This window comes from Nyctereutes procyonoides, unplaced genomic scaffold (genome assembly GCF_905146905.1).
Source record: "Nyctereutes procyonoides isolate TBG_1078 unplaced genomic scaffold, NYPRO_anot_genome, whole genome shotgun sequence".
NCBI classification, from domain to species: Eukaryota; Metazoa; Chordata; class Mammalia; order Carnivora; family Canidae; genus Nyctereutes; species Nyctereutes procyonoides.
In genome coordinates, this window is record NW_026575132.1 from 24,717,734 (window position 1) to 24,741,531 (window position 23,798).

Here is a 23,798-nt window from a genome sequence, read left to right on the forward strand (position 1 = left end):
GGACATCTGAGATCAGTCCAGTCACAGAATCAGGATTATAAGATAACATGGACTCAACAACTCTGACTCCTATTTCTTTTTCTTGTCTTATTGCACTGGCTAGGATATCCAATACAATGCTAAGTGATAGTGGTGATAACAGGCATATTTATTTTGTCCCTGGTTTAACAAGAATGCTTCTAATGTTTCACAAGAAAGTGTGATGTATATGCTACAGATTCCTGGCACCTACCCTTTATCAAGTTAAGAAAACTACCCCTATATTCTCTGACATCCAAGCTGAAATAAGACACAAGGAGTTGTTGGATCAAAGTGGAATGAACCAAGGATACAGTATTGGAGAAATGCTGAGCCAAGGAAGAAGAGCCAGGAGAAACCAGATCAAGTTCATAGCCATGAAGAGGCTCTCCCTCAGATCTGAGCTTCCTGGGTTACTCATGCTGAAGCTTATGTTCCAGCTTCTCGCAGAAGAATGTGGAAGATGCAGGAGGAAGTGGTACTAGTCTGTTCCTTGACTCCCAGATTGTTGTACACAATGATCCTGCCTCTGCAGGGTTACTGAGGAAGTTGTGCAAACAGGACCTGCTGACATAAGAAATACTTTCATGACAGGGTGTGGACCAAAGAGGCCCCTCTATAGCCTTGGAGACCAAATATATCTGTCCACTCTATACACCTCATCACTTCTCCTGACTGATTCACTCACAGTTGGTGGAGAGGATGATAGCAGGGTTGGGGACAGAGACACTGTACCAACATCTCTCCCTCCCTATGACTTCTTGGCAGCCAAAGCCTGAGCAGCTAAGGATATAGAGGCTAACAGTCAAGACTTCAGAAACTGGTAGCAGAGAAAAGGCTGAGAGGAGATGCACTACAAGATGCCCATCCTTCTGACCCATTAGAAGGATGATGGGCAACCTTCTGGACCCATTAAGGTACAGCTTCCTTTAGAGCAAGCTCCAGGAGAGCTATACAGAAGGGATTTCTGGTAGGGGAGAGGAAATTCACTCTGCTTCCCCAGAGAATCTGGCCCCAGATCCCGCCCATCATTAGGTTAGAGTGTTACTATTCCTCAGGCCACCTCAATTCTATGAAATATTAAGAGGGCCCCATTCTTCTCCCTTTAACAAAATCTCTGACAAAGAAGCCAGGGGTCCTTATCTCAGGAGCCCAGAGGTGGAGAAAAAGCAGAAGATGGCAGCCCCATGTGGACCACCTCATAAAGCTTTTCACTTCTAGAGTTAGAGAACTACTCATCCTGTGTTTTGACTCTCAGCTAAAAGCAATAACGTGCTCCCCGACCAGCTCTCCAGGCAAGATGAAACCCTGATTGCCAATTTTCATGGTATAAATACTTCCATCGTGGCCAATTTGAAGTTACTGAGAGTGGAATGAGGAACTGCACTCTGCTCTGAAGTACAGCAGGGCATCCATGCCCCACACAGGTCCTAGACACAGACCAATAGCCAGCTGGCCTGCCCTCAGCTATTTCCCCAAACCCACTGTCCATCCCCAGAGAGGGGTCTCCCTCTCTTCCTACAGCTGGTATGGTGACTCAGCTTCCCCTACATTTAGGGAAAGAGGTGGAGGGCAGAGTCAGCTGCCCAGGCTCCTCTTCTCCTCCCCGAGTTCTCATCACCCTGGCAGCTGAGGGGCTTGGCACAAGGTCCCCTACCCGCAGTCTCTAGTCCACCCCTGCCTGGCCTTACCTCCAACATTTAAATAAACCCACAGGATTTCCCACCCAGTTCAGTTGCCCCCATGGAATGGTCATAGGCTTAGGCCAATAGGAAGGAAGGGAGCCCTTCCCATCCCTCCCAGTGTGGCCCTGCACACTCTGCCATTTCTTGCCTTTATCTCCCCAATAAGCTCTCTGGTCACTCCATTCTCTCTCCTCTCTCCAGAAAGTTAAGCCCATTCTCTGATAGGAAATGGAGCTTCGTTTCTGTGTCTGCTTCTCATACAGAGCCGGTCCAAAAGCAAGGACCAACAACACAATTGAACAAGAAGGGGAACCTTGGTCTCCCCACCAAAATGAGACATTTCCTGAGGGGACCCACCAGGGTTGAGCACTCAGGTAGAGCCCAGACCTTTAGGACACCCTCTCTTCTCTGCTATGCCCCTGGGAGGGCCCAAGGTGGGACCTGAGTCTACAGAAACCTCCCCTCCAGCCTTCTCCACACCTTCCCCCAGGAACTGAAGTCTGAGGGCTGCAGGTAGTTGCAAAGAGCATCTTCTCTCTGCCTAGAAAATCTGTACTCCAGCCACAAAGTAACCACCTCCAGGAACCTTTCCCTGATCATCCTAGCTGATAAGCCTTGCTTTTCCTCCAGCTCTGGGGCTTCGGTCCCCACCCCTGTCATGGCACACCTTACACTCCTGTGTACCTCTCCGTTCCCTAAACTGTAAGCTCCTTGAAGGCAGGAACTGAGAGACACTAGTCTTTGAATCTCAGTGCCTGGCATAGAGCCTAACAGACATTGAATGCAGGAAGGGATGGCTGGCTAGCCTGTGAGCTCCTGACACCTCTTCCCCAGGTCAAAGCAGCACCTGCCAAGGGCTGATGGCTGCCCTGGCACCTCCCCCCCAGCAAGACCAACCGAGACCAAAGAAGAAAGGCACAGAGGGGGTGGGAGGGGATTGCCAGGACCGACGGTCCTTGAGGCTCTCACCTGCTACTCGGTGGGCCACCAGTCCCTCCAGGTTTAGTGGTTCCTCCTCTGGAGTGCGTGAAGGGTCTGAAGTTGCCTCCTTCGGTGGGAGCGGAGGCTGAGCAGTGAGGCCAGGGAGAGAGGCTGGGGGCTGCTGAGGCCCTGGAGGGCTCTGGGTAGTTGACAGGAAGGCAGATGAGGAGGAGGCTGGGCTCTTTGGACGGAAACTCTGGCTGGACCCAGCTGGACATGGCTGATAATCATAAGGTGAGTAAGGCCTGCCAGGAGGGAAGGACTCCACGGCCAGGGAGGCCCGTGGGGCCAGCTCAGGGGTTCCCAAGGAATGCCCACTGGGGATGTAGCCAGACCTGGACTGGGTCAGTGGATGGGGCTGGCAGGAGGAGCCTGAGAGAGGCTGGGAGGACAGCGGGGAAGCCCCTGGCCAGGCCCCTGGGACACTCTGGGACTTGTGCAGGGGGGCGGAAGCTGTGGCCGGCTCCAAATCCAGCATCAGCATGTTGAGTGCTTCGATGGACTGCTCAATCTCCTGCTGGGAGGCTGCCCTGGGGAACTCAGGGAGGCCGGGGGTGGGGGTCTCTGCCAGCGGCTGGGGGCTGGGCCTGCTGGGCCCGAGACTCTCCAGGTGGGCTCTCTCCTGCTGGCGAGGAGGTGGACGAGGCTGCTGCTGCTGCTGCTGCTGCTGCTGCTGCTGCCAGGAATTCAGGCCCCTCTGCACAGCCTCCCGGCTGCTGCCCCCGCGCGCTGGAGCTGGGGGCAGCTGGGGCTCGCTTTCCGGAAAGGACTGGGAGCGGAACATACTGCTGGGGTCATGGCCATAGTGGGAGGTGGTCACTGGCTGCGGCCAGGCTGGGTGGGGCCCCTCCCGCTGGTAGCCGGCTAAGCCCTCCTGCGCCGAGTAGGAGGGCCGCATGGGGGCCACGTGGGCTGCGTGGGCAGGTGCCGTCCGGCTGGCGGACTCATAGGGGTAGGCCCCACCATTGACCATGGGTTCCACGGGGTAGGGCTTGTCCAGGCCGTTGGTCAGGGAGGACAGGGCCTCTGGGTAGCCCCCCTCACTGGTGTTGGTGACCCCGTCCAGGGAGGACAGTGTGCCCATGCTGCCCACGCTGTGCCCATCCTGGTTGGGCAACTCGTCGTCCAGGATGTCCGTCTCCCGCTCAGAGGCCAAGGCCCCACCGTTGACGTGAACCTGGGCTGGGACGACATGCCGGCCTGAGGAGGGTACGGCCGGGCCCCCCGCCGGGCGGGACCGGAGATGCTGGGGGTGGTACATGGCCCCTTGCTTCTCTCTCTCTACACCGAAGCCACTGAGCAGGCGGTCCAGCTCACGCTTCTCCTCGGGACTCAGGGCAGCAGGGGCGCTGGAGGGGCCGGGGGCGGGCTCATCGGTCTTGTCTGTCTTGGTGGAGGCTGTGGAGTTGCCGGAGTCGCTGCTCACGGAGAGGGTGTGCTCCACGTGGTTGGGGGTGGCCGACAGGGCAGGGCGCGTGGCATTGACAGCCCCAGTGCTGCCGTGCAAGGAGTCCTTCTTCTTCACCTTGGCGTACAGGCTCCCATCCAGGGGTCCCTGAGTGTGTCCCACCACCTCTGCAAGAGAGCCGGAAGGGACAACAGACACAGAGGTCAGTGGGAGGCATGACATCTTCTCTTCTCCCAGAGGAAAGGAGTGAAGAGCTTCCATTCCCTGGATCCTAAAATCTCCTCTCCTGACTCAAGATAGAGCTGAGGTCAGGGATGTGGGAGAGGAGGACAAAAGGACCCGACCCCAGGCTTTTGGGCCCCAACACAGCCTCAGGGCCAGGCAGTGAAGCCTAAGGTAGGTGGGTGTTGCGGGGAGGTCCTGGGAGCAAGATGCCCCAGGGGACATCTTGCGTGCTCTGGCATCTCACCAGCTTCCCAAAGACTGGAAGCACTGGGTCAGGATGGGGTCCAGCAAAGCCAGCAGTCCCCATGTCACAGAGGACATGCTTTCCCTCTGAATGCTGAGCTCGTGGGGTTCCAGAAAGGGGACTCAGGGACCAGGGTGGCAGGGGAAGCATCCAGAACACGAAAGGAGATGTTCTCATCAGGGAGGGGTGTCCCCTGTGTCATTTTGTCTGTGCACAGCTCTGGGGACCCCATGAGCAATACTTTCTCTGAAAGGAAAGAGTGAGCGCTGGGTGGCTCAGGGCCAAAGGGCTGACTCAGGAATGAAGAACTTCCCCACCCAGAGGGACTCAGTGATTTCACACCCTGTACAGTCAGCAGCCCAGCTTCCAGCCCCGACACACACACACACACACACACACACACACACACACACTTGCGTGCACGCACAAACACCTCCCCTCCCTTCGCTCTAAAGGCAGGCCCCCGGCTGGCAAGAAAAGGAAGCCCCCTCCCAAACCCTGCACAAACTCCAGCCAGACACCCCGAGTCACTCACACACCAACCACACACAGGAAGACCAGACCCAAAGACATCCAGGGACACACACGCCAACTAATAATCACCTGAGTCAAACACCCAGAATTCACCCAAATCAAACACCCTGCTGCACTCTCGGGGCACACTAGATGCATAGGTGCCCCCGAGGCACCAAACACGGTGCCCTTTACACACCCATTATTTCTAACCCTGTGAGTCGGGAGTATTATGCCTACTTTAAGGTTGGGAGAAATTGAGGTCCACAGAAGTGAGGCCATTCATCTACAGATACATGGGAGAGCTGGGATTCAACATCAGAACTAATTTAAAATATGATTAAAATAAAACGAAATTAAAAGCAAAATTAATTTAAAATCAGAACATCAAAAAACCATGTAATTTTTATTATTCCACATGGTCTCTCGTATCACACACACACACAGGGTCACTTAAACACATAAAAAGGCAGCAACACCCCAACATAAATACTTCAATCTAAAGCCACAGTCATTTCACAAAATACAAGCTCCTAAACCAGGCCCAAGGATCAGCCCTCAGGCCAGATAGTGGCAGCCTCTAAAAATAAACACTCGCACAGAAGCCCACAGCCAAAAACAAGTGATCACACAACCACAAAACAGGAACATCCTGATCAACATACACACTCAACGAACCACAGGCCAACCAGTGACGTCACGGGAGCTAGCACAGCGATGCCCAGAGAGGCGCATCGTCCACGCCCCCCTTCCCCGGGGGGCTGGATGCTCTGCTCACTCACTTAACTCTCCAGAACCACCTCTCCGTCCCCAGTGTTCCCTGGGGCTTTGGGACCTTGGCCAGCGGCAGGCCCCACGCAATACTGGGCCAGAGTGTGGCCACGGCCCAGGGCTCCCAGGGATCGGGCTGGTGTGAGTCGGAGCTCGCTCTAAGCTCCAGAACAGCTCCTCTGTTCTTCGTGCCAGGGTCCCCAGGGACTGCTTGGAAGACTGCCTCTTCCGACTGGTCTGTCATCGTCCCTAAAGGTGTCAAAGCTACTGAAGAGAGGCACTGCCCCTCATGCCACGACCTTCAAGAGAGGCACTGCCCCTCATGCCACATCCTTCCAAAGACCCACTGCCCCTCATGCCACATCCTTCCAAAGAGATGCACTGCCCCTCATGTCGTGTCCTTCCAAAGAGAGGCACTGCTCTTCATGCCACGTCCTTCCAAAGAACTGGGCTCCCTGCTACACACACACGCAAGAGACCCCAGCTGACAGCTTCCATAGCGGGGAGGCATTGAAGACCAGAGCTCTCCTCCATCAGATTTCTTGGGGTTGGTTCCCATGAGAGTGGGAAGCTGAAGAGCTGTCCTTCCTTCCCGGTGAGCCTGGAAAGCTGCTGACCCCAGAGGAGGCAGGCCACTCCTGGGCCCTGGCCCCACTCCGAAGCTCACGCTGTGAGGCCAGGGAGCTGCTCTATCCCCTGTACCCCTTAATCTCCCAAGGTCCTCCTCATGTGGTCTGGGAAGTGGGGGGAACAGCAAAGCAAAGGGTGGAGTGGCCGACGGGCTCCCCCTTTACACGGAGGGTGCAAACCAGCATAAACCTAAAAGTGTTCTTTCCTTCAGAGAGAAAGGAGGCCCACTCCCGCATCTCACTTGGGTTCCTAAGAGACAAGCTCTTGGCGAGAGAGCTAAGAAGGCATCCCCAGAGGGAGGCAGGGAGGATGATCTCACACTCATTCCCAGGACCCGATACCTTGCCCTGCTTGGCCCTTCATCGATTCTTACAACGTCAATATTAAACCTATTCTTCCCTGGAATTTAGACCCACCGGTCCACTGTTTGTGGCCACATCACCAGTGATAATTGCCAGGCCACCGAGACTGAGTAAGAAAATCGAAGACATGTAGATCGTTTAACTAATTCTTTTCTGCAAAATACAAATAGAAACATCTATCGCAGTCCTCCAGGCAGGAGCCAGCTGCTCCCGCCACTGCGGGCTGTCCTGCGCCTGCGCTGGCCTTCCTTTCCCTATCGAGGGGAGGCCGTGAGGACACCCAGGCCCACCCCAGGGGTGTGCAGCCTCGAGAGGGCTCTGCCGAAACCCCAGTGTGTTGGCCTGACCCCAGCATGGCAGGTACCCCTGTTCCTCCTGCGGGAGATGCACCCCCCCCTGCCCCCCACACCGGTACACACAAGCTCGTCACTCCCTTCTGCACGGCCACCGCCGCCACCTTAAGTGCTACTTAGCAGGACCACAAGAAGCCGGAACACAATGTTGGTTTCGATCTATTAAGGCAGAAAGGGCAAAAGAGAGAGGCGGGCAGGGCAAGGAGGAGGAGGGAAACAGCCCAAGGAGATGGGAGTAGGGGGTGGCTTCGAGGTTCTAAAGCCGAGAGGCCACCGGATCCAGCTCACAGTCTCTGCAGCCTCCAGGGCCACAGCCTCCAGGAACTTCCAGGGGCACAGCCTCCAGGAGCACGACTTCTAGGGACCTCCAGGGACCTCCAGGGCCACGGCCTCCAGGGGCACGACTGGCACAGGGCGGGTGAGGATGAGATGTCCAGGGGCAGGGCGCAGGGGACAGAGGTGGAACCTGCCCGATCGGGGCATTGGGTACCAGTACGGGTGACAGTGGAACAGGAGGATGGACGGCAGGGGTCACACCAGCTACATGTAGCCAAGAGCCCCCAGCCGCAAGGGCAGGACACCAGGGCGTGCTGTGTCCTGGGCCACCTCCCCGGGCCACCGAGATGCCCACGGTCTCTTCAAAGCTCCACTTGCTTTGTCTGAATTTGTCTTCCACTCTCCCCGGCAGCTGCTCCCAGCCCCGGCTCCACCCTCCAGCACGAGCTCCATGGCACCAAGAGGCCCTGGTTCCTCGGCGGCCGCGATCCAGATGTGCGAGTCATGCTTTTGGAAAGCTTCGAGGAAAATCCCCAGCTGATTGGACATGGACCCACCCCCTCGGTTCCCTCCAGCAACCCACGGAGGTGTGCGTGGTGCTAGAAGCATAGAACGGGCCAGGAGGCAGGGAAGGAAAGACGCGTGCATCCTGCACCCTTCAAAAAGAAGGAAAGAAAGACGGGATGCAAGGATGACCCGGGTTTAGGGCAGCTGTTTCCCAATTTTGATATTCATAAGAATCAACTCCATAAGGAGTGTTAAAAATGTAGATTCTGGGGCCCCACCCCGAAAGATTTTTTACTCATAGGTCTGGGGCAAGGCCAAAAAGCAGTATTTTAGCTTTCCTGAGGCTCTGGGACTTGCATAGGTGGATACTATCTTGAGAAACCCTGACCCCCGTGGTCAGCACTTTAGACTCTGAGATTAAGCCCCAACCCCCCACTTCTCTTGCTAATGGAAAAGTTTCACTTATTTAGATGTCAGGACAGATGGCCCCGACCATGAAGAGTAAAAGGTGCCAGCCCGGTTGACTCCAAGAAAGAAGTTTCCTTTGGCGATGATTCAGCAAGGAGCGACCCCTCCTCGTCCAAGCAGCAGGTCTGTTTTGAACAGTTAATGATTTATTTTTTTTATTTTATTTATGATAGTCACAGAGAGAGAGAGAGAGAGAGAGAGAGGCAGAGACATAGGCAGAGGGAGAAGCAGGCTCCATGCACCAGGAGCCCGACGTGGGATTCGATCCCGGGTCTCCAGGATCGTGCCCTGGGCCAAAGGCAGGCGCCAAACCGCTGCGCCACCCAGGGATCCCCAGTGAATGATTTATTAAGGTTTTCAAGGAGGGGGCCCTTCGTGACACAAAAGTCCTGTGGGTCCACGGCCAGCAGAATAACAATCACTAAAACACGTTCCCCAGAGCAGTGATGACCAACCAACGTTGGAGGAGAATCAAAGCAGTGCCAACGGGAGGCAGCATCACGCCCACCCCGGACACAGTAGTTTAGAAGCAGACCAGGGCCTCGGCACACGCAGAGGGAGCCTCAGCTCCTTAAACACAGTGAGGAGGCATCTAAGGCCACACGCGTGTGGGACGTAGGTGAGCTTTCACGAGGGCTGAGGCCTGGCCGAGAAGCAGCCGAGAGAGCAAGGTCTGGACACGTTAACCCGTTGGTCACAGATTCCCCCTCAGCTGTGGAGAGAGCCAGCCTGGAGCCCCATAGGACCAGGGCTATTGTGGGAGCCAGAGGATGCGGCCGGGTACCAGGAAGGCCGGAGGGCCATGGTTCTGGAGAGAAGATGGAGGAGCCAGAGGTGCCCCTTCCCACCCCACCCGTGTGCCGGACACAAGCATCACTCAGAAGGATGGTCCCCATCTTGATGGCGAGTCCGCTTGCACCAAACACTTAACCGCACAGAGCCTGGCCTCCAAGCCCGGCGAGGCAAGATTCCAATGCTTACTTGCAGGGGTGCTGAGTGACAGGACTCAGGAGCTAAGTCCCTGAAGCCAGGCCTGGCACATCCTGCGTTCTCCTCTCTCCTTTCTGTCTTACGTGTTTCAACAGCTCCCATCACCCACCAAGTAAAGCCCAAGCCCCACTCCCCTCCACTGCTGGACATGCCATACCTCCTATCATCTGGCCCCTGGTTGCCTTCTGAAGGCTCACCTTCGCTGTCCTCAAAACCCCCCAACACCCTTCGCTCCTCTTCCTATCCATCGGCTCTCTCCTACCCCGGGCCTTGCACACGCTCTTGCCCTTCCTGAAAGACCCTTCATGTTTCTTCCCTACAACTCCCAAGCTCCCTGAAAAGTCCCTTCCTCCTCCTCCAGGTTCAGCCTGAACTTCTCTGAGGAACAGCCCTCGGCCTAACCCTCTGCCCACCATCCTCCGGACGGAGATCAGCCTCTTCTGTGTCCCGATTGCCCTGTGCAGACAACGACCACGACACGAATCACCCACTGGCCGGTCATGACTGTTGTCCATGTTCCGTCCTCCCACTGAGCCGAGGGCTCCTTGAGAAAAAGCCCTTGGTCCCGCCCCGCCCTCCACCCAGTGCCTGGTTTCCAGACGGGGTGCCCTTCACTATACGGTCTATGCGAACTGCGCCTCTTGGAGCTCAGTGCACAACCGGCCGTATGGGACAGCTCTGCAGGATGCAGCACCGCGCCTGGCACACGTTACGTGGCTCATAAATGCTTCTTGCATTACTTTCAATCGTCCCCAAAGTTATATATCGTCCTGTCAGCCACTGAGGCACTCTTCCTCCACTGCCATCCAGGGCCGTGGAAAACCAGAGGTTCAAGGTGGACCCGAGCTTCTCCCATAGGAAAGAGAAAAGAAAAGCACTGCAGGCAAAAATATCCTGAGAGAGGAGTATTGTCTCACACAGTTGGTAGCCGAGGCTGGGCACAGGGGAGGTCCCCGTAAGTTGGCTGGGCCAGAGCCTCGCCTGCAGTGTCCCCCAGGACTCCCCGGCCATACTCTGGTCCACGGGATGTTAACTTTCTCAGACTAAGGACCATTCGGGATATCTGGTGAAAGCCCAGACTAACTGCCCCCAAAATGCACAAACACAAATTTTTCACATAATGGCCAAGGGGTGAATGGACACCCCAAAGTCCACGTATGGACTTTTAAATTCAGAGGTCTGTATCTCTCACAGGGTGCTGCTCCTGGGGCTCCCTCTCTGTCACCTGGGATTCCACAAAGAACGCCAGGCTCCATCCAAGAAAAACAGGAGAACACACAGAAAAGGAAACTCTTCCTGCTGGAGGAGCGCAGGTGGGGTCTAGCCCAGAGGAGCCCCCTGAGTTGCGACCTGCCCGCGGGAGGGGAGTGTGGGGAGGGGATGAGGATGGTGTGCAGAACCTCACAGGGGTGTGCAGAAGCTCAGCCCCACGGCTCAGGCACGACCCGGGGTCTTCTTGAGACACCGTGGCAACGGCAACAGGCATCTCCGGTGACCCTGTGACGGTCACCCATGCGGACCACCCACGCCGACCTCCCATCCCACAGGCAGCCGGGTACTGAGGCAGCCCTCTGCTCCTCCCAGCCGCAGAGAGCCCTGGACCACATGGAGCTCTGCATGGGAATGGGCTTCCTCAGGGACTCTGAAGGTCCGCAGATTTACGGTTGAAGACAAGACCCCAGGTCTCTGAAGGGGAAGCACACAAAGGAGGCACAGCCTCTGGGATGGCAGGGGGCAGACAGCACGTTCGGCCCGAGAGACCAGGGTTCACACTGGGAGGGGGACCGCCGAGGGGCAGGGGCCTCGGGCCCTGCAGGCTGAGACAGATGAGCGCCGGCGGGGCAAGCAGAGCCCTGTCTTCTTGCTTGATGGCACTCAGAGGGGAGCCACTGCGTTCTCAGACCTCGGACAACAGAGCAGTGAGAGTCTTCCCAAGGCTGCTGTCCATCTTTTCACAGGTGGCTGTGTCCCCTATACGAGTGACCACCCCAGAGTCACCCACAAACCTGCCTCTCAGGACCCAGGGAGGGTGGGAGGCCACCTCCATCATTCTGCTGTGGCAAGGAAGAAAGAAGGCCCAATGTCCAAACAGAGCCCTGGTCCGAATTCCTGCCTGTGGGCCTTGGGGATGAAGAAAGTCGGCATTCAAGCAGAAATGGGAAACAGAGCCCCTCCCACGGGCTGCTCCTGTCTCCTGCTGCTCCAGGAAGTCAGCGGAGCCAAGAGAGCTTTCTAAAGGCCATGGGCTTTTTGGCAGAGGGGTCTCAGGGGATCAGTTAATCCACTGGCCACCACCCCTCATTTTACAGGACGACAGTGGCACTCGGCAGGCCGGGGGATCCCCCCACCAAGGTCACGCAGCACAGAGAAGCTCAGGGCTCTTTCTCCTGAATGGCCTTCAAGGTGAAGATGGCCGGAGTCTGGGGGGGCGGGGGGCCGGGACTCCAACCACAGCCGCGGACCGAGAACCTCCCAACATAATACACCGGGCTTCATCGAGTGATGATGACAGATGTGTCCCCAGGCCTTCCTCAGGAAGGACCCATGGCACTTTCACAGATACCATCTCCCTGGAATTCCTCCAGAGAGAGAAGTAGGAACAGAAAGCTCAATCATGACCTTTATTTCAGACCCAAGGGACCAGGGCCTGGAGTGACCTGCCCAGGTCACACGACGGCCCACGCCTGTGGGGCAAATGTGAACTTGCTGGGCCAGCCTCCTGAGTCCGGCCTGGCCTCCAGCTCCCACGCCAGGCACTCCCACTCCCTGCCCTCAGCCTATCCGGGTACCAGATATCACAGGCACTCGGGACAGTAAAAATAGCACCCGAGCCCACAACAACCCAAGTCCTCCTCTGCCAGGCCAGGGCGTCCGCCTGGCCACCCAGGGATCCCTGGCCAGGAGGACGGCCGAGCCACTACGAGCCCTGCCAACGTTGGGGGAAAGCCATGAATGGGAGGCCGCGGCGGCCCGCGGGGCGACGGTCAGCACCCGGGGTGCCACGAAGCTCTGACCACAGGACAGGGGGGTGGGGTGGGGGGACATCCTGAATCAAGGTCCCACTGGGAGGGGCTCAGGGGCTGGGCCTGCCTCCACTACATGGCGTCCACCCGCCACCCCATCCTCATCCTCCGTGAACCATGACGCCCTGAGCCAGGCCGGCTCAGACACGCTGCCCACCCACCCGGACCCCCCCAAGGGCCACCTCTCAGCCCCGGGGCAGCGGCGCTCGCGGGTCCCAGGGCCACAAGTCCAGGAGGGAGGCGGCAGGCCCCAGCACACCCGGCTGCGAAGGCAGCAGCGGCCCCAGCGCCCCGCCCCGGGCTTCCCTGGTCCAGGAGCCCCCCACCGCCCCCAGGGCCGGCAGGAGCCGCACAGGACTTGAGGGCCACACGAGTGCCCGAGCGCCCGGCGCACACTCACCCTCTGCACGGAGCCGCGGAAAGGGGAGGAGAACGGAGCCGCTCTGATTTGATCTCGGCTCCTCGTGCTTCAAGTTTCAAATCTGTCCTCCGTGGCTGCAGCCCCAGGCTGTGTGTGTCCTGCTCGGGCTCACTGAGACTGTCAGGGCTGGGAGGAGCCGGCGGCCGGCCTGCCCCGTCCACGCACCACCCCTCCCCTGCTCCTCGCTCCCCCCTCGGCCAGCCCGCCTCGCTCTGGCTTGGAGCAAGCCAGTGGGATAAAACTCTGTCTGTAATTTCAGCCAGCTGGGTCCCCAGGGCTTCACTTATCATCCTGTAGCTACGCAGTTCTCCGATGACATCACAGCGGCTTCCCAAGCGCTCCGCACCGAGCGAGCCCGGCCAGCGGCGGCCCCGGCCCGGCCCCGAAGCCACCAGGGCTCCAGGGCCTGGCCGCGTGGGAAGGGAGAGCCTGGGAGCCCGGGCGGCCGGCCGGGACGCTAGCGGGACACAGGGAAGGGCCGCAGTTCCTACGAGGGTACTGAGATTTATTTCCCCAAAGTTTTCCACATTTTTTTTTCCATTCTCAGCTAAATGAAAGGCAGAACAGATGACAACAATTTTCCAGCTGCTGAACAATAAATAAGGTGGAAATCTTTTCTTCCCTCCCTCTCCCCCTCCTTCCCCACAGCACCCCCACCACGGGGCAGAGTCTAGGAGCCGGGACACTTCCTTGGCTTATAAAAGAGGAAGAAAGATTAAAAAAAAAAACAAACCCACAAGCCCCTGTACGTCCCAGAGGTGACAGCGGGCCTGAGCAGAGGCACCGAGGGGTCACCCAGGCAGGTCTCTGGAGGGGGTGGGGCGGGAAGGGGGGCAGGAGCCCCAAAGCTACATCCTCAGGGCAAAGCTTTGGATTCTGGCCTGGCAACCTTGACAATTCTTGAGGTGTGACTTTGGGAAGGCCAGTGGGCATCCCGCCCAGGACATTGATCCACCAGGCCACCACCTAAGGTGCCTCCAGTTGACCAGCTATTGGTATTCCATTTGTTCCAGTCTATAAAGATCACGAATGGCAGAGACAATAACTTTTCAGAGTGTCGGTGACATCCACCCTCACCCCCAAGCACCCAGACCTAAAGCAGGCCCCTCAGCCAAAATCATGAGAGCTGCCCCAAAAGTGCCCCCTCCTTTATCCTGGTGTGCCCTGAGAAGTGCCAGAAGTCGCTGACAGCAGGACAGCAAACTCTAACTCTTATCTGCACAATGTTGGTGGCTTATTTTCACATCAAGGCAATCTCCCAACCCAGCTCCCAGAGTGGGCAAGAGATGGCCTGGGGTCTGCGGTCAGGTCAGTGGGGGCTTCGGGGCCTGCTGTCTCCTTGAGGACCCCACTCAGTCTGTAACCCCAAAGTGCCAAGAGGGAGGGACGTGCCAGGTACAGGCCACCAACTCCTCCCTCTCCTGAGCCAACACCTCAATGCCAGCCCCTTCCCCATCTCCAACATCCATCCCTCTCTCATACTTTTTTCTGAAAGTAATGAAGGAAAATAAGAGGAAGAACAGAGATGGTACCCAGTGCCATAAGGAGCTCCACAGGCCTATCACCTCCCACTTTCTGGACACCATACCTTTTTTTTTTTTTTTGAAAGATTTTATTTATTCATGAGGGACCCAGAGAAAGAGGCAGAGACACAGGCAGAGGGAGAAGCAGGCTCCCTGCAGGGAGCCCAATGTGGGACTCAATGCCGGGGCTCCAGGATCACGCCCTGAGCCCAAGGCAGATGCTCAACCGCTGAGCCACCAGGTGTCCCCACACCATACCTTCAATAATGAGGCCTAATGTTATACCCAGCCCTTCTTGCTCATGTCACTTCAGCATCTGCCTAGAACACAGTGGCCAAGAACAAAGGCTTAGGGGTCAAGCAGACACTGATTTGAATCCAGACATGACCACTTACTACCCAGTGCAACCCTGGGCCAATTACTTAGTCTTCCTGAGCTTCAGTTTCTTTATCTGCAAAATGGGTATATTAATATTTTCACCTCAGAGCAGGATGCTGCTACACACCCAACATCGCACAGGACAGGGCCCGGCAACCAGCAATTACCCCGTCCAAGTGCCAAGTGCAGAGACTGATGTAACGCATCTAAATCACTTGGCCCAGGACACAGCACAGAGAGATGCTCTAAATGAGGCAGCCCCGTATATACAACCACGTCCATGCCATGTGCTCCCTCCTTCTCTCTCCCTAACCCAGCTCCACCCTGAGAGGGACGTCGGTGACCCTATCTCCTCAGGGCACAGATGCACAGGCCCAATGCTTCAGCTTCAGGGCCTATCATCCGCCTCGCCCTTTCCCTACTCAAAAATCACAGCATCAAATGAAACAGCTCGGACACTAAAAACGTGATGCTGCTCAGCTAATAAATACCGAGACCGTCCGGTTTGGTGGCTGCCAGCAGCAGGCCGGAAGATGCCACCGCCCCTCCCGCCTCCAGAGATGGCTTCCGCCGTGTAGGACCACAAGGGAGGGGAGGGCAAGACGTCAGCTGCCTTCACGCAGACAGGACAACATGGGGCAGGGGGTGTAGTAGATCTGGTTTGGAAAAGGATATATGTAATTTTATCACTTTTTGTTTAAGGAAAAAAAAAATTTTTTTTCCAGAATAGAGCTAAGTCAAAAATCTTTCTGGACAGGGGGATGGGCGGAAGCCAAGCTTGAGAGGTGAAAGTACGGTTCGCTCTTCCGAGGCGGCTCGGTGTCCCCTGCCCCCTGAGGCAGCCCTGGGTAGGGCGGTTTCATGAGATATAGGATCTAGAGCAGGGATGTGATGCATGACCTCTGGGGGCCCCTCGGATGCTCAGTAGGATTTGAGACACAGATTTGCCACGTGAGGCCCAGCTGTGGGCCACCAGCCCAGGCTGATCCCTACAGTCACAGCATGGTCAAGCCGGAGGACGTCCTGAGTTCATCAGCCCCCACCCCCCCACACACACACCCCAAGGTGGCCCATCAGACTCAGGGCGGGCAAGTCTCCCCTGCTTGCATACTGGGTCAGGACTAGAGCAGAGACTACCACCCGGGACCCCGGATCCCAGAAGGAAATCCTATCCGCTGCCAGAGCTGAGTCAGACACACGAGGGGGATGCCCAAAGGGCGCTGGAAACCCTGTGACATTAGACCCTCAAAGGTCTCCAGGTCTGGCCATGCAAGCAAAGTAGAACAGTTATGGGTGAATCTGCAGCTAAGAAAGGCCATCCACTCGCAAATGGAACACAGGCCGCTTCCCCTGCAGGCCCGGCTTCGGGAGACCCCGCAGCTGGGCCAGTGGGGTACAGCAGAGGCCGCTCAATCAGGCCGAGGGTCCTCCAGGGAGGAAGGATGCCCAGTCTCCTTCCATCACCTCCTCCGGCCCCCTTCCTGCCCAGTGCTTTCTTTTCATTGGCAGCTGTGGAAGCATCTTCCCCAATCTGGATTTCTTTTGCTCTTTCTTTTTTTTTTTTATTTTTTTTTATTTATTTATGATAGTCACACATACACAGAGAGAAAGAGAGAGGCAGAGACACAGGCAGAGGGAGAAGCAGGCTCCATGCACCGGGAGCCCGATGCGGGACTCGATCCTGGGTCTCCAGGATCGCGCCCTGGGCCAAAGGCAGGCGCTAAACCGCTGCGCCACCCAGGGATCCCCTCTTTTGCTCTTTTTTTTAAGGAATTAAATGGCTGCACGTTGTGGTTTCCAAGCAGCCAGTCCTGACACAGAAACAGGACGCAGGAAAAGAAAGGAGGACCATTTCACACCCTACAAGCGGGAGAGGTTAAGGCCCCAGAGACAAAGGGCTGAGGGGACAGCTAGGCTGGGGGTCCTCCCCCAAGAGGATGTGCCCCCCCCACTCCGGGGAACATGGAGCAGAGTCTGGAAATAGCTGGGACTGTCACATCCAGAAGAAATGCTCCTGGCATCTGGTGGGTAGGGATGCTGCTAAACACCCAACATCGCACAGGACAGGGCCCAGCAACCAGCAATTACCTCATCCAAGTGCCAAGTGGGCCACAGCTTGAGGCCGTGAGCCAGCCTGAGGGCAGAGGGAGTCTGGGGTGTGAGATGGAGCTTGGGACTATGACTCAGGAGTCCTGGCTTCTGGTCCCCGCTGCGCCACTAACTCACCACTTGACTTTGGGCAAGTCATTTCCTTTTCCTGGGCCTCAGTCTCCAAAGCGGTAAAAAGTGAGGGAGGAATAAGAAAGCTCTGAACCCTAAAACAGCCCGTTCTACGCAGAACCACAAGGAGGAGGAGAAAGGCACGGGTGTGGCGAGCATCACGGTGTATGGGCGAAAGGGCAGGTCCTGGGCACCCCTCACACGGCCCCAGCCTTCCGGGGTGCTCCCCACCCAGGAAGGCAGCGGACAGGGCCGGGCTCAGGACGGTGTTCCCCGACCAGAGGGCAGGAGCCGCGGTGCCAGGGGACTACTCAGGAAGGGAACTGTCAACTCCCAGGCAGGTGTCTGAGCTGGACAAAGGTCGGGGGGCCATACATACCCACGGACCTCCTCCCGCCTCTCCCCACCCGGAGAAGGATGGGGGGAAATGGGGAGGGGCTCCAGCATGGGGACTGCAGGTTTTTACGGCCTGTCTGCCCTTCAACGGATGCTCTCACATTTGCTTCCACAAGTGCCTTTCAAGGGAAAGACTATCGTGCCCATCTTCCTGATAAAGAGACCAAGGCTTGGAAGTTGTGACTTGCTCAAGATCACCTGGCCTGTGGGCCCCTGGTGTTCATGCTCTTTCTGCTTCCCAGAGAGGAAGAAGGAAGGAGTGGGAGGCGCAGAGGGCGAGAGCAGAGGAACCCACCAGGAAGAAGGGAGTTAAGGGCGACAACAAACCGCAGGTTGTCCAGAACACCCTGCCCCAACCCCACCATCCACGCATCAAGGTGGCCCCTAGGGCTTTTTTTTTTCAATTATTTATTTTTTTTAGAGGTTTTATTTATTTATTCATGATAGACAGAGAGAGAGAGAGGCAGAGGGAGAAGCAGGCTCCATGCAGGGAACCGGACATGGGATTTGATCCCAGGCCTCCAGGATCACACTCTGGGCCAAAGGCAGTGCTAAACCACTGGGCCACCAGGGCTGCCCTCCCTAGGGCTTTCATGCGTTTATCCTAATGATGCTTCCAGGGCTCAAAGCATTTCTGGAAACTTGTAGGGAACTGTTTTAGGGCTGGTTCAAAATGCACACAGATGAGCCCCTCTCTGCACTTGGGGGGTCGATCCCCATTCTTGATCCCAAATAGGAAATTAGGTACCACATGTGGTTATCAGACTGGCCATTAGAGTCCCCATCAGCACTGTGGGGGTGTGCAGTGGGGTAGAGGTCTCATGGGTCTACGAACTAGCGGTGGGTGTATGTCGAGGGGGGGACCTTTGTGCTTCTCTGCACAGGTGGCATGTGCAGTGGGGTCTGTGTGGTTCTATGCCTGAGTGGCTGTGGGTATGGGTGTGGGTGGTGAATCTGCTTGGGCCTCTGCTGCCTTTCCCAAATGGGTCCATGTGCATTAGCATGAGGAAGCTCACACAGGCACCTCTGTGGGGATCTGCCGGCCAGTGTGCACGAGCTCACACCCCGGAGCAGGTGTGGGTCGAAAGCTGGCAGCTCCTGCTGCAGCGGGACGAGCGGGCAGTGACTCCCCCGACCCACAGAAGCTATAAACCTATGGGGTGCAGGTCTGGACAGGACCCAGGAGCGCTACCCCCAGGCTTCTTTCTCTGCTTGTGTCACATGAAGAGCGCCTGTCTGGCTCTGGAAGGTTTGCAAGCAGGTAGGGGGCAGGGAGGCAGCAGGAAGGGAGAAGGCAAGATCTGAGCAGCTTTGAGCTTTCATATCAAAATCTGATCTCACTGCCCCTGGAGAAGAACAGACATCAAAGAACACTCTGCAGCTGACAATTTTTAAAGCTATCAGAGCAGCCTGAGGCAAAGTGTCTGACGAGCATCAGGGCATCGACAGGCTGTAAGGGATGTGAAGACTTGGTTGGTCCAGGGCAAGCAAGGCAGTCCGAGCTCCTGGCGCCCACCCACTCCAGCTCTTCAGCTGCTTCCCAGAACAAGGGAGTCCCACTGTGGCCTGAACAAAGCTCCCGGAGGTTGGCTAGGCCTGGCCCCGGAGGGTGGGACAACAGTCCAGCAAGTCTGCCATGGGAGGCAGGATGCCCCACATCCCTGCTGGAGAGTCCTGTGCTTGCAAATAATGCTTGAGCACACAAAGGGAGAGGCAGGAGAAAGGGGAGTTTGGGGCAAGAGTCCAGAGTCCCCTTTGCACACAGAACCTTGCTGGGGCTTGGTCACAGCGCTCTAGAATTTGCCTGGTACCCCCAACGTCCATACACCATGGTCACTCACCCCCATTTAGGCAGGTGTGCAGGGTGGAAGGGACTTCAAGAAAATCCAGTCCTGTCACCAGTTCCCCTTTCCCATGTCCCTCCAAGGCAAGACAGTTCTCCTAGATGTCAGATCTCTCTTCCCGGCCTGCTGCAGCTAAAGCCCACTTTCTCCCACGCAGTCCCCCTGCCCCTGACCGGCCACTGCACGATGAACAGACCTACAAAACGGCTGTCCAGTAGCAAGGGCAGTAGCCTGGGAGCCAAGGGGCCAGACTACTAAGGAGTGGTCTTCGATGGGCCTCGGTGTACCCCTCTGTGCAATGGGAGAGCACAACCAGATGACCCCTGACCTCCTGGCCAACTCCAGATGCTCCAAGATCCACCAAAGAGAAGATGCTGGGCCAGCACTGAGCCTCGTTCTCCTCTCCTGCTCGGTCCTGCCTGGGTGGCTCGGGGCTCCAAGCTCATCTGAGGCTCTTTCTGCAGCAGCGTCAGAGCCCCCGGGGGTTAGGACAGAAACAGTGTGACTTACAGGAAATGTGGAAGTACCCTCCAGGCTGCGGAGCTCGCAAGGGCCCTGCCGGCAATCAAGAGGCTGATTTATTTTCATCAGTGAAATGCTGAAACCTAATCCCCGGAGCGAGCTGACCCAGCAGACGGTGGCAGGGAGCGCCCCACCTGGAGCAGAATTAGCTGGATGGCAGCCTGCCGGGTCTCACCACGGGGGGCCGATGAGGGGAGGGACAGGGGAGGCCAGCTCAGCCAGTGTGGCTCCAGGTCCCTCAGGAGGGCCTCTTCCCAGCCTGCCCCCGGCCTCCAAGGGTCTCCAGCAGGCAGGCGCAGCAGGGGCAGAGCCAGGCAAGCAGGCTTCCCCTTTTAACTCAGTCCCTCGTTTCCAGGAGCCTCAGACCTGGAGGCCTCTGGGTCCACGTGACCACGTGCAGGGGGCGCGGGGGCAGGGGGCCAGGGGCCAGAGCTCCTCGGACCCCTGCTCCTGGGAAGCCCTGGTGAGAAATGGCAGGCTTCGCAATCCCAGCTCTACACCTACTACTGGCTGGGCAAACGCTGGTAGGTTACTTCACCTCTCTGTGCCTACTTCCCCGTCTGTGGAATAGGAACAAGAAGACCCAGCCCACGGGAGGGTCATGAGGAGTAAAGGAAGTAGTGGGCACCTAACGGTGTCTCACGCATTTTTCTCCCAGGCCCTAACCAAGCTGCCGGTGGCAAATGTCAACTAAGTACAACGCTTGCAGAGGCCACTTGGGCACCATCAAGCTTATATATGCACATATTCCTCACCCAGCAATTGCACTTCTACAAATGCCACTTCCATCGATGGGATTACACACACACACACACACACACACACACACTGTGTGTGTACGAGGTTATTCTTTGCAGCATTTTTGGAAAGACAAAAGACTGGCAACAACTTAAACGTCTGTGTTACTTAAATACAGTTACATAAAACACAGAACGCACGTACAGTGGATTCATCAGCATCGGAAGAAAAGTGAAAACAGCTCTTCACGTGCTACTATGGAAGGGTCTCCACGATGCATCACTAGATGAAAAAGTTCAGGATACAAGCCAAATCCTTGCCACGGCTACCAGAACCCCCATGACCTAGTCCCCATAACCTCTGACCTAATGGCCTATTGCAGTCTTCGCTGCAGTGACACTGGCCCCTCTGATGCTTCCCAAGCCTACGTATGGCTCAGGCAAGCTGCTGTCTCAGGACCTTTGCACTTGCTGCTCTCTTGCCGGCAATGCTCTTCCTCAGATATTTTCTTGGCTGACTCACCTCTTCGAGTCTTTGTTCAGCTATCTCTTCCTCAGTGAGGCCTGGGCTGATCAGCTTTTTAAAAAATTTCAACTCACCCCTCCACCTCCCCTTTCCCAATCACCCTATTCTGCTCTATCTTTTCCCAGGGTGTTCATCACCGTCTAGCATGCTCTCTCATTTACATATAATGTCTTTAATGTTTTTTTTCATTGTCTCTCTTCTCCCATTACAGTGGAATCGTGATGAGGGCAAGGATCTTCGTCTTGCTCACTGTTATATCCTCAGTGTCTAGAATGGCGACTGGCATTTAGTAGGCACCTAGTGAATATTTGTTGACTGAGGATAGTCCACATACCTAAGAACACACGCGATTTGTTTTTGTTTTTTTCTTTTTGTCGGTGGAGCAGATTCAAGGTTACCCTTATTTTCACTCTCCCACACTCTGTTTTCTCAAATGGAAGAGAAAGGAGCAACCTTACAGCTGTGCCAGCCGTCACCATAACACACAGCCTGGGCATCGCCGATGAGTGGTGCCAGGAAGGCAGGACCCGTGGAGGGGAAGCCCCTGAAAAGACCCTTGGGGGCTAGGGCTGGCTCTGCCCTCTGCGATCCGTGTGACCTCCACAAGTCCCCCAAGCCCGGAGCTAAGGGGGCAGCTCACCCCCCCGGGGAACGGAGCCTGCTTGGAAAATGCCAGGGAAAAGGTGCCGACACCCACACCTGGTTCAGTGTGGGAGGAAGAACACCGGATGTGCAGCCAGAGGCCCAGTTCAACAGCTGCGATAGTCAAAAAATGAACTGACTTGTGCTCCGGGAAGCAGTTTATCAAGTGCCCCCAAGGTCAGGGAGCCGTATCAGGAACAACAAACAGAACCGGCTGGCTTAGGAGGCATAGGGCAGACCTAGGAGCCCAGACACGATCTCCGTTAATTCTCAGCCCCAGGGGGGAGGTACCATCCTTGCCCCACGTTACAGGTGAGAACACTGAGGCTCACAGGCTAAGCCATCTGCCCAAGGTCAACGGAAGGCAAGAGGGTCTCATCCGCAGCAGGATTCTGGCCTTTGCGTGTGATTCGAGGCTGTCTTTTCTCTGAATCTCCTGGTTCCTTCTCCCCTTCTGGACCCCGGTATGTGGCTCCCTGGGCGCTCCCTCACCCTCTGCTCCACCCTCCCCAGCACTCTACCTTGACCAGCTCCAGCATCGCACCCCAGGACAGGGGAGTGGTGAGAGCGAGGTCAGTCTGAATCAAAGGCTTCTCTTTCCCTCCACCAAGCTAGACTTTGAGCAAGGCTGTGATGCCACTTCTAGGTTTGAAAACGAGGCTGCTCTCCACGCCACGTCGCCCTCCCAGCCCTGGGACAAACGCAGCCCCTCTGTAGAGCTGTGCACCTCTGAGCACCACCGTCCCCCAGGAGCTGCCTGTCCCCCAAGGAGCCGAGGCCCGGCCGAGATCCTCCTCCCCGTGGCTGTGAGACACACACCCCGCCCTTGTCCTCAGGCGACTCTAGGGCACGACTTTCTACAGCACCCAGGTCAGCACGCCACCCACCGCCTAGGCGGTGATCTGTAAGTACTGGGGGAATGAAAGGAGAGAGAAAAGGAAGGGAGGAAGGAAGAAGGGAAGGAAGGAGGAAGGATGATGGGTGAAAAGCAGCCACAGCTGGGTAGGAAACAATATCTGACTACTGGAAGCTTCCATTTCTTCCCTCGGACATGGCTAGAGTTGGTACCTTGGGGTCTTGCAGGCTCCAGCTACCTTGTGCTTGTCTGCGGGTCTGGCAAGAGGGAAAGCTTGTCTGCAGGTCTCCTCCTGCCCTGCCTGGAGCTCGATATTTGAGCACACTGGGAGGGCAGACTCGAGGCTCAGGCTGCCGGCCAGGAGCTCCGGCCCGTCCGAGCGCGGCTCTGGCCTTCCAACCTCCACCCGATGGCAGAGATTACAGAGGACCAAGGCACATTCACTCGGGAGGGTATTGGTTTACTGAATGTTCCCTGGGCAGACACTACTCGCCCAGGCCTGCCAGCTGCCTCACAGAGCAGAGCCAGCCAAGGGTCTGAGGGCATCGGGACAAGCCCCGCCTCGCCCCACTAAGCAGGTGGCGGGGAGATGCTGGGTCAGTGGTGTCATCTTCTCCACCCACAAGGTCAGGCCGACCTTACATTTGGATTCTTAGCACTCTGATTGTTGCAGGACGTCAGCAGGGAGGACTCCCACCCCCGACTTGGGGGAAAAGAAGGCACCAGATCCTCCCCAGGAAGCCAGTCTATCCCGGCCTCTCTCACCACGTCTGTGGAGGCCATCCCACACGGACAGCCATCTCCCTTGTTTCCTGACATCTCTGCCCAAGGATGCCGAGGAGACAAGGGCCCCACCTCCCCACTACAGCTGATCCACTCTCTCACCATCAGGAAGTGCCACCGGGTGGCTGACTCAAACCCTTCCTGCTGTAGACTAAGCCCTTGGTCATCTATGATGTGACATAACAAGGACAGAAGATTCCTGCAGCAGCTTTGAAGGTCTCTGTCTCGGCCCATCCCTCCCCCTCATCCCCTGAAGCCACATCCGAGAAGGGCTACCCTCTCCGGCGACCAGGTTAGGATTTTCCAACAAAAGTCAGTCTGGTGCTCATGAACCCCAAGCTCTCAGTCAGAAGATCACTCCCTAAAGCCTTCTGCTCAGAGATGGGGGGGGCGGATGTATCAGTCCGGGATCCTTGGAACCTTTCCCTGAATTATTTGGGACCACCTTGCAAACTTGCACTCCTCTCTTACTGGTTCCTCCCACATCTGACCCAAA

At 56.7% G+C, this 23,798-nt stretch overlaps 1 protein-coding gene across 1 annotated transcript in view; it reads right to left on the bottom strand.

Moving 5' to 3' along the window:
- The window catches only part of TNS1 (tensin 1), a 229,151-nt gene that overhangs the window by 43,103 nt on the left and 162,250 nt on the right, over window positions 1–23,798 (bottom strand). Inside the window, 1 exon segment of the mRNA XM_055345038.1 lies at window positions 2,673–4,259. Within this exon segment, the coding sequence (XP_055201013.1) occupies window positions 2,673–4,259 (1,587 nt within the window).